The sequence below is a fragment of the Leuciscus leuciscus genome (assembly GCF_965113295.1).
Source record: "Leuciscus leuciscus genome assembly, chromosome: 7".
NCBI lineage: Eukaryota > Metazoa > Chordata > Actinopteri > Cypriniformes > Leuciscidae > Leuciscus > Leuciscus leuciscus.
Window position 1 is genome coordinate 29,970,185 of NC_138731.1, and position 10,511 is coordinate 29,980,695.

The 10,511-nt window shown below is 38.0% G+C and overlaps 1 protein-coding gene across 2 annotated transcripts; it reads right to left on the reverse strand.

The window, feature by feature from the left end:
• Nucleotides 1-1,669: 1,669 nt before the first annotated feature.
• On the reverse strand, nucleotides 1,670-9,675 carry cpap (centrosome assembly and centriole elongation protein). Of its 2 annotated transcripts, XM_082174488.1 has the most exons (16): nucleotides 9,552-9,672; nucleotides 8,760-8,904; nucleotides 8,106-8,495; nucleotides 7,681-7,795; nucleotides 7,310-7,457; nucleotides 7,131-7,212; nucleotides 5,467-6,784; nucleotides 4,826-4,949; nucleotides 4,487-4,652; nucleotides 4,119-4,373; nucleotides 3,854-3,923; nucleotides 2,908-3,089; nucleotides 2,576-2,716; nucleotides 2,376-2,460; nucleotides 2,156-2,276; nucleotides 1,670-2,060 (listed from the first exon to the last, which is right to left on the reverse strand). In XM_082174488.1, exons 3-16 carry the CDS (start codon nucleotides 8,469-8,471, stop codon nucleotides 1,868-1,870), a joined length of 3,366 nt encoding a protein of 1,121 aa, XP_082030614.1. In that variant the 5' UTR covers nucleotides 8,472-8,495; nucleotides 8,760-8,904; nucleotides 9,552-9,672; the 3' UTR covers nucleotides 1,670-1,867. The 2 variants fall into 2 exon arrangements, with proteins under 2 accessions (XP_082030614.1, XP_082030613.1); XM_082174487.1 differs by lacking the exon at nucleotides 8,760-8,904 and having other exon boundaries at nucleotides 9,552-9,675.
• Nucleotides 9,676-10,511: the final 836 nt, after the last annotated feature.

The window sequence follows — 10,511 nt, forward strand, 5'->3', positions numbered from 1 at the left end:
ATGAGCAGTAGGACAACCATATTCACACAGAGCCAAAGCACAACCAAAACGATGTTCTTCCGCAAAATGCATGTTTTTTTTTTTTTTTATCGCTAGAGGGCCAAAAGTTACCGGTACATAGTGACCCTTAAATTATCTTAAAGGTTATGAACCAAATATATGTCCATATTCTTTGAGGAATTGCATAGAATGATGCTCGTCTAGTAAAAGGTACCGGTACAGTTAAACTAATTTCTTTATCCTCTTGGTCATAAGGAATTATTTAAAACTCTGTTTTATCATAGAATCATCTCATTCTAATTTACAGCTGTGGCCAAAAGTATTAGCAGTGACAATTTGTTTGCAAAGTTTCTGCTTCAGTTAATGTTGATTCCCATTGTTTCTGGGTTTTATGCAGAGTGATAAGATGCATTTTAAAGAATGGCAAAAAACTTTTTTTTTTTTTTACTTTGAATAAAACCCAATTTCTTTGGGCATGACACAAAAATGACACACTAACATTTCACTAATAATGTTATCAGCACATGGGAAAGTGTAAACAAGTACTAGTCGGGTGAAATCATCATTCTGATTGGATCATAAGAGCAGACTAATTGCTGTAAAAGGAGGGAAGTGTTTCCAGTCATTGTGTTTTTGTATTAGTAATGGTTACCTCCAAAGAAAGACATGCAGCCATCATTGCTTTGCCTCAAAATGGCCTTGCACACACACCTGAAATAACCTTTTACTGGATCATCAAGAACTTCAAGGAGAGAAGTTCAACTGCAGTAAAGAAGGCTTCAGGAGTGTCTGCTAGGAAAAGTCATCTACAGAATAATGTCACCACCAGTGCAGAACTTGCTTATTATTGGCTGCAGGTGGGTGTGAGTGTAACTGCACTCACAATGAGGCGAAGTCTTTTAGACATGGCCTGTTGTAAAAAAGGGCAGTAAAGAAGCTTCTCTCCAAGAAAAAATATCAATGACAGACTGAAATTCTGCAGGAAATACAAGGATTAGATGGCACGTACAAATATATTTTTACTGATGAAGCCCTCTTTCAACTGTTTGGGACATCTGGAAAATTGTCCTGAGAAGGTAAAAGCTACCATGATTCCTGTGTCATGCCAACAGTGAAGCATCCTGAGACAATCCATGTGTGGTGTCCAAGGGAATGGGCTCTCTCACAATTCTGCCATGAATAAAGGATGGTATCAAAACGATCCAGGAGCAATTTGGTGATGATCTGTGCATTTTCCAGCATGATGGAGCACTGTCACAAGGCAAGTGGATAATGAAAGTGGCTCTAAGATCATTACATTCAAATTTGACCTGTGGCCAGGCAACTCCTAAAATCCAAACTAAATCTTAATCCCATAGAAAACCTGTGGTCAATCAACAAAGATGGGTAGCCTTCAGTCAGGATTTGGCCCAGAAGCTGATATCCAGCATGCAAGCGTAAATTGCAGAGTGAGGTTATGAAGAAGAAAAAGGATCAACACTGTAAATGTTTTTGCCAATAAAAGCATTTAAACACTTGTTAAATGATCAGTTACACTGAAAGCAGCAAACTTTGCAAAACAAAATGTACGTCACTGCAATACTTTTGGCGAAGGCTGTAGTGACCTATTCTACTGACAGTGACCCACATTGACTAGGCAATTTATTATAATTTATTACAAATCACTGAATGGCATCAAGCCTATTTTATTTCCCAAAAAAGTATAATTTAGAACTATACCTTTCACGCACAAAACTAAATTCAACATAAAAAGATAAATTTTTTACAGAAATAAATACTTGACATTTACAAAATGCACACATATTCTTTCACTTAAATTCATTCAAGGCCATGTTTTCCTCCCTTAAAACAGAGTATTGTGGATCATTCATGTCTTAGTGTCCATAATGACATTACCCTGTGCATCTTTTAACCGCACACGTCCTGTTGGGTATTGTGTCTCCTGCCGTCCATCTGAGTAAACGGTTTTAACCGTACCATCTGGATATTCCCGTCTTTTAAAATCTAAGGTGTGGATCTCCCGCTGGCCGGTGTTAAACTGAATCACCTTACTACCATCCCTGAAAGAAAGCAGAATAAAAATGCTTTGACTTCAATACGTTAGGTGTCTCTTTATTATAACACACTGAGGTGGAGGGCCATGAGTTGTACTCACGGATTCAGCTGTATTATTGTTCCATCTGACAGTACGCTTTCCTCTCTTCCATCAGGGAAAAGAGTCTTGACCGTCTGATCAGGGAAAGTGATTTCCTTACGACCATCTGCAAAGTGTTTCTCTAAAATAGGCATGGGGGGGAAGATTAAGACTTAAAATTTAGTCTCTGGACATAATACTGGACCTCTAAATATTAATTTTGAAAGAAATTCAGGCCCACCTGTTTGATTGTTAGGAAACTGAAGCACTTCCATCCCATCAGGGTAGGTGATGTGTGTGGTCTGAGCTTCAGCGTAGTAATAAATCTGAAAGTAATTGAAACGCTTTGCTGATTTTAAATTCACTTAGTTTTAATTGTAAACTGTCAAAACACCATTACACCAACAAAAAAAAAATTTCTCTTCAGAGTCCATGCCTCACCACTCTTTGATCAGGCATTGTATGTTTTACATCCCCGTTGAAAAACATGACTTTGACAGTCTGTCCGTCGGCAGAGAGCTCTTTCCTTGTGCCGTTTGGAAAAATAAGAAGTCTACCTCCATCAGGAAGAACCTTCTCAATCTGAAACATACATGAATATGAGTTAGACCCTGAATTCCATTAGAAATTGGGCATTTTGATAACTTTAGTAATGTGACCATCATTTCTACACTTCCCTTATGGAAGGGTGTGGTTCAGTTTTGTTTGAAATAGCATTCCCTCAATGTCAGTACTATCTGAGCTTTGAATTAGAGCTAAACAAGACATTTTACCTTATTGTCAGACTGCGTGATCTCTTCCTGTTCCTCCTCTGACTGTCCAATGACAGATGTGTTAATCAGTGGAGCATCATGGTTTCTCTGAGTCATAACCAGTCCATCTGTACACTGAATTCCCACTGGACTGTGCTCCCTTTTGAAGCTGATAGCCTCTTTCATTTGTTCAGGGAAAAAAGCTGTGGCAAAATGTGATTGATTATTTGTGAGTCATGCCACAATGTAATCACACTAGGGTTGGGAATCAAAAATCGATTCCAATTCTAGAATCGGATACTTGCTATAAAATTTTAATTTAGATTCCTCTTATCGATTCCTTTGTGTGCATTTTAATATGACTTTAAACCATTCAAGCGCAAGAATTCTCGCATGGTGTTTTCTTTGCTACACACACACATCCAAAACATGTGCACAGAAAGCTGTTTAATAGTGCGCGATACTGAACCGAGTCCTCTTCTGTGTCTTTTTGAACGAACAAATACACAGTGTCCAGTGTTATTTTACATTTGATTAGTGTCTGTACCTAAATACCTGAAAATCTTAAACGTTTATTTCAATCGTATCTTTGTTCAGTTGTATTTATTTGTGCGATTGCTAATTTGTTTATTTGTCCTTTTTTATTGTTTACTTGTCTTTAATAATACTCAATTTAGATTAGTTAGGCTAGTTGTTTTTGCTATGGTATTTTTAAACCATTAGCAAAAGTTCCTTCTGTAAGTGTTGTTTAGCCTGCTGATTTTTGTTCATGGTATTCAGCTGCAATTAAATGTTTTGTAATAAGACTTGAATGATATCTACTTAAAAAAATTTAATTAAATTAGGAATCGATAAGAATCGGAATCGATAAGCAAAATCGGATTCATTCAAATTAAAAAGATACCCAACCCTAAAGCACACTAAAAAGCACTAATATGCACTAGTGATGTTGATAAATAATACCTACCCGAGTCTGTGAGAGGAATCTGTGTCTCTGGACTTCCCTTTCTGCTGCTGTTGCTTTTTGCACTCAGACTCTAGATACACAAACACAGACATACTAGTAAGAGTGTGAAAACTTACACAAATGAACATGTTTATAGGTATATTTTAGTTATTTAAATAAGCAATCCTCTGGGAATTATTGTTTAGAGTTATGCATGTAAGAGAAAAGCGTTGAATCTACCCGTCTATGAAGGGAAGGACCTTCAGACCTGCCAATCCACACTTACCCTAGAATCTGTACTTTTGGATCCAGTACTAGCTCTATTGCTAGACGCAGAGAACCTTCCTTTTTCCTTATCTTTCTCAGCACTCTTCCACACACTGAGACGCAGTTTCTCCAGTGTCCGCACTTGGTCTTTGAGGGACGCGTTCTCTGCACTCAAAGTGTCTACCTGCTGCCGAAGACGGCTCTGTGTGTTGCTCCAACGAGCCTCTCGCTTGCGCAGATCCTCTTGCAGCACGTTTAATTGCTGCTTTAGAGCCTGATACAGACATAAACCATTACATTTAAAACACATCAAACACATTTTAATAACAAACAGTGTAGTGTCCAAATGATACTTTTTCAATAGACGATAATTAATTTAAACCATACCTGGATCTCATCTCGTTCTTGTTTGTCAGGTCTTGCTCTCACAGTTGCTGCATGCTTTTCAAAAAGCTTCTTTTCACGCTGCAGTTTCTTATTTTCCTCTCTTTTAAACTCCTCCCACTTTGCAATTTCCTCCATCCTCTTCTTTTCAAATTCAGCCCTATCTTTCCTGTATTGGAAAGTTATTTAAGTTTTCAGTTATATTTGTTTTAGGCATGACAAATAACTGTATATTCATATTGCCAAGGCATTTGCAATTTAGCTGTGAACAATATTGAAATATATATCAAATTACACATTTAGTATTTTGAGTATTAAAAGAAGAAAGGTAAAGGGCCATACTTGAGATTATCTCTTGTTTCCTGGTTCTCCTGCTTTAGTTTGACCAGTGACACATTCTCAGATTTGAACCTTTCAATCTCTGTTTCCAGCTCCACCAAACGCTCACGAAGAAGTCTCGATTGAGCTAAAAAAAAATTGTTTCAGGATTTAGTAGGATCATGCAAGTACTGTATGTAACCACTGCATTACATAGTATGTGCACATTCAGAAAAGAAGTTGAGATGTTTTTCCTGAAATGTAATCATGCATGTATCCTACAGTTTAAAACTTTGTGGTTAGTAAGATGTTTAGTAAATAAATTAATACTTTTATTCAGAAAGGATGCATTATATTGATCAAACTTGTCCAAATTTAATCAAACTGTTTTCAACATTGATAATAAGAAATGTTTCTTGAGCACCATATCAGCATGTTAGAATAATTGCTGGAGGATCATGTGACACTGAAGACATCCATTTTGTTTTAGTTTTATACATCAGTACAAATACAATCAGTATTTAGTATTGATTATGATAATTTCTTCATTAGGAAGCTCGTCTGAAGATCTTGCAATGATAATGATTTAAAATATAAAAACATTTCAGTAAGCAAATAAGCACATTCAGTAGCTGTATGCAGACCGTCAAAACTTCTACCGTTACCTGTTCCTTCTTCACTGGGCATGTTCTGTGGTTCCTGCACAGTTACTGGAGGAGAAGGTTTATCCTTTAGCACTGGAAACAGCTTTGATACCAACTGGCATGTTGATGGAGCTTCTTTGTGATTTCCAACTGCATGTGAACTACCACCTACTGGTTTTACCCCCTTGGAGAAGGCAACCTTCCTTTTCAGCGCCCTCTCTGTTAAGGATTCCTCTGCAGGACAGCAGGACTCATCCTCAGGTTCATTCCAGGTATCATCGTCATCAAACTCTAACTGGGCCCTTGATTCTACAAGAGTAGAGTCTCCATTGTTACTTAAATTCCTTTCATCTCCCTCTGGACTGCTGGCTCCGTCCCTGTCTTGATAGGTGCTTTTATCATAAGGCAGAGTGGTGGGCACTTGAAAGCAGTGGCTTATGGGTGGATTGGACATGTTGGGAAGGGGTTGCAAATCTGAGTTACTGCACAATTTGTTGTCATCCAACTTTTCATCAGTTTCCTTTTCAGAGAACCCTCTCATTAGTTCGTTCGGCCTTGTGCCAATGACGTCTCTCTGTATCGCTGTGTTTATAGGAGGCACTGGTACACTATGACCCAACGTGGGACCAGGAGCTACTGTGGGCCCTTGTGCAGATTGATAGGTTGATTTGATGGGTGTGGAGGAGAGACGTCTACGATCTTTGTGAAGAAGGGTGGTGATGAAGGACGAGTTGCTGGAAAAGGATATTTCATCTGCTGCTCTTTCTAGCAACTCAAACTCTCCGAGTTCGGCACATTCAAGCTGGTGATCTTGTTCCCAGCACTCCCTCCGCTCCGTAAACCAAACCTCAAATGAGTTTTCTGCAACACAGGCATTATCCTCCACACGATTACATGCTCTCCCTTTATTGTCGTCTGTTGTAGTGCCACTGTTGATCTTCTGCTTGGATAAGGGATAAGGTTTTCGCTGGAACAGAGCTGAGATGGAGCCCATATTCTGACCCTGGTGTGCAGCAAGAACATGAGGTTGAACTGTCATCTTGGTGACTGGTGCTGTAGTTTTATTCTGAGGAACATTTTCTTTGTTGAGCACAGCAGTCTTGCGTTGGATCACATGGTGTGCTGATTTTAAACCTTCAGTTTTGTTTACTATGGACTTCTTCTTGGACTTCATGTCTGGGCCTTGGGAAACTTTTGGATTTGGGCACAAGGAGGGATTGAGGTTAGGTGGACTGTTTCTGTGTGATTGTACAGCGGCTTTTCCTCCAGTAAACCTGGCCAGACCTTCTCTTCGTTTAAGAAAGGGTCTCTTTACCTTCATACTTTCAGCTGGAGCATTCTACGTGAGTGAATATGAAAAAATACGAGAAGATGAGACATGGATATGAAGATAGATAAGGCCAATCCACATTACATAAGAAAAAAATGCTACAGATATGCTTTGTACTGCAAAGATGATACTTATATACACTTAATAGTTATAACTTATCAAACTATGTTTGGTCACATCTACTGAAAAACTGCTTATAAAGATATTGAGAAAAACATTGTATTTATTACTGATTCCAAACATCATTGACATCATCTCCTCAGTCTTCAGCTGCACACATCATTCTCAACATGAACATTAATTTGTATGTCATCTAAGGTTTGTACATTAAGTAACCTCATGTTCTGTAACTGACCTTGCCCTTCAGTCTCTGGTCTTCCATCTTGAGCTGCTCTTCCAGTATTTCCTCAAATGTTCTCAAACCTGATTTGATAGGTCTAAAACAAATACATACATAACACGTTAACCAGACTGACACAATACATTTGTCCATTGTCAAAGCAATGTATTCCATCTTGCAGTTTTGAAGTTTACCTGTCCCGTGGCTCTGAGTTACACTCTTTTCTATATAGAGTTTGATCTTCTATCGTTGACTGAAAGGATTCTTCAGAATCAGGATCATTGTCATTATGTCCAGTGTTCAACTCCACCACACTTTGTTCCTGGTTCAACATACTGGTCTCTAGAGCAGCATATGGAGAAAGTTAGTCAAAGTTCATCCTGTCTAGATGGTTATCGACCATATAAAGTGAAGTTTAGACCAAACAGTGTTATGTATATTTAAAGTGTGATGCAATGCCTTAACAGCTTGGAGGGCTCAATTTTGTTGTTCAACCAAGGTTAAATGTACTTAATAAGAGCTCTTAGCATACAGGCGAATGACACATGCACCATAAATCATGTACCTGCAGTATTCTGTGGTTTTCCCAGAAGTTTTAGTGGTTCATGCTGTAATCTAAACAGCTGTTCCTGCTGATGGGTTTTTAGCTGCTCCTGCATGCGATGTTGCATTTTCTTCAGCTGAATAAATAAACAAGCCATTAAATAATTTACAAAACTAAACCTGAAACATTTAAAACACTGTTGCTATAAATGCTTTGACTAAGCAAAACACTCTAAATAAGAAATTATAAATTATTAGACTTGAAAATTATTTCACATAATTGTGAAAAAAGTAAAATACCATCAAGCAATTCTGACAGATCGCCCCTTTATCTTGACATATGGGGTGAAATTAACTAATTTAAAATACCCAAGAAAAAAAGAAGCACACAAATTTATTACAGCAAGATCTCTGCAAAATTCACATTAATTGTGGACCTTAACTCACCTGTTCAAGCTTAGCTATTAACGGGAGATCCCGTGTGTTTCTTAAAACATCTTGCATACTTTGCATCTCACTGTTTAAAGATGCATCAAACAACTCAGTTTCCCCGAGTGTCTTGCCACTTCCACCTGGACTGCACACATCCATGCTGGCACAGCTGCTGTGTCGGGAGATAGGCAGCGGGGCAAACTGGCAGATAAAGGAGTCATCTGGATCCTGAACCACCAGACTGCCGCTACTCCGGACTGACCCAGAACCGGCTTCTCCTGGGGAACCTTTTAATATCACCCCAGCACGGGAGCTATCCGGGATCCACTGAGAGAGGAAGTGAAACTGCCCTTGCTGGAGTCCAGCTGGAGATGGTAACATGATGATGTTGGCCTGATTCAAACCCTAAAAAGGTGGGTTCACAAATTCATATTTAAACTGTTGGTCATGTTAACTCCACTGAGTGCAATTATTCAGACAGAGAGATAAGAAGACAAGAGAGTAGAGTACTTTATTTCTATGGCCTGGTTTCACATACAGGCCTTAGATTAAGTTAGGATTAAGCCTTTAGTTCAATCAGGACATTTAAGTAGATTTTTATTTTATTTTTACATTTTCCTTAGAAAATAATTACTGGTGTGCATCTTGTGACGAAACAATGGCACTTACATATTTTAAGATGTCAGTGCAAGTTGCTTTCAGTTAAAACAGCTCAAACGTGCATTTTAGTCTGGGACTAGGCTTAAGCCTTGTCTGTCAAACCAGGGGTATTTGTAGTGGGGTAAACTCTGCCACCTTTTGCTTAAGTTGTGGTCTAAAGAAAGACTAATGGAAAATACAATTTAATAATGCATAGTCCAATTCCATAGTGTTATTTTGCTGCACACTTTTCACATTTTCATAAACCAGCCTGGAAATAGGATATTTTGACTAGGATAATTAAACGTTATAAAGAGTATTTATAACATTAATATTATTTCCTGCAATTGAATGGAAAGCTCATCACTATCAGTTGAGTAAATGGCTCACTTCAACCCACATTTACGTTTTTGGGGGGAGAAATGCTTTTACTACTTTAATTACTGGGCATGAACAATTGTTAGAGATGACTGCATTAAAATCCATAGCATCTCACTTTTATCCAATTCTGTATTAACATAAGCTCTCTATTTCACACACAGATAAACAACACACTCAATCAAACAATGTTTGTCTGTTAGTGCCTCTGAAGCTGCAATTGACATAAATGCAAAATAACGAACTGAAATAAACTGCCAGTGACGACCAAAATCTTGTCTAGGTAGGCAGCGCATTTAAGTTTTAATACTTGTTCTGTTCGGCAATTATAAAACAGTATTTTAAGGCACAGAAAGATTGTAAGCATTTTCTAATATAAATCCAGTTTTCGATACAATATCATTTTAAAAAATCGTTAAAGAGCTGTGAATGAATATGTCATACCTTGGTCTGGGGGTTGCCAAGGCGGGTATTTAAAGATTTCAGCAGTTGACGTCTGAACTTTGGTGAGTTTCGAACGATACCGCCATAACAAAGCAAAGCCCGCGAGACAGACGAATCAAAACGAAAGCACCGGTGCATGATGGGAGCTGCAGTTTTCCTATGCTCCTCCCCTCCGTCGTGTATTTCCGCCACGGAATAATAAGAATAATAAAATTAAAAAGGTAATTGCGACTTTTTGTCCCACAATTCCACCTTTAATTTATAACTAGCCCTCAGAATTGCAAGTTTATCTCGCAATTCGTATTTAATAAATAGCCTATGAGTCAATTCTCTGGTTTAGGCTTGAAACTTTTTTTGTCTCAGAATCGCAAGATATTATTAGGGAAAAAGTCAGAATGTATATATATATATATATATATATATATATATCGTTGATGAAACAGTTCCATAAAATGTTTCATTAAGTAAAACTATTAGCCTACAAGAAGAAGTTGAAAGTTCATGAGCTATAGGCCTACACCTTCAATATCCGATACCACATTTTGGCCTACGTCGTGTAACATCGATGATTCTTGACTTCTTCAAATAGTATTTGATAAGGCTTGGCCTGGTGGACGATTAAACACCCATGAAGGATGCATTCAAATATTAACAGCATAGCAACGAGTAGCCTATATTCAACCTCAAGACATTAACCCCACAGCAACACCTTGGCAACCAACCGCCGCCAACATGCATTGGTAAGCAGCATCACACACACATTTCTCTCAGAAAATGTAAAAATGCATTTTATATTGTATGCAGTATAGTAGTGCTATGATAACGATCATGAAACATGCTCACTTATAACAGATTGTATTGGCAACAGACAAATGCAAATATAGCAATTTCGAACATAAGGTTTAACTAAATAATCATTATCTCTATATTTCTGCTGAAATACTGCTATGAAAAGTTTAG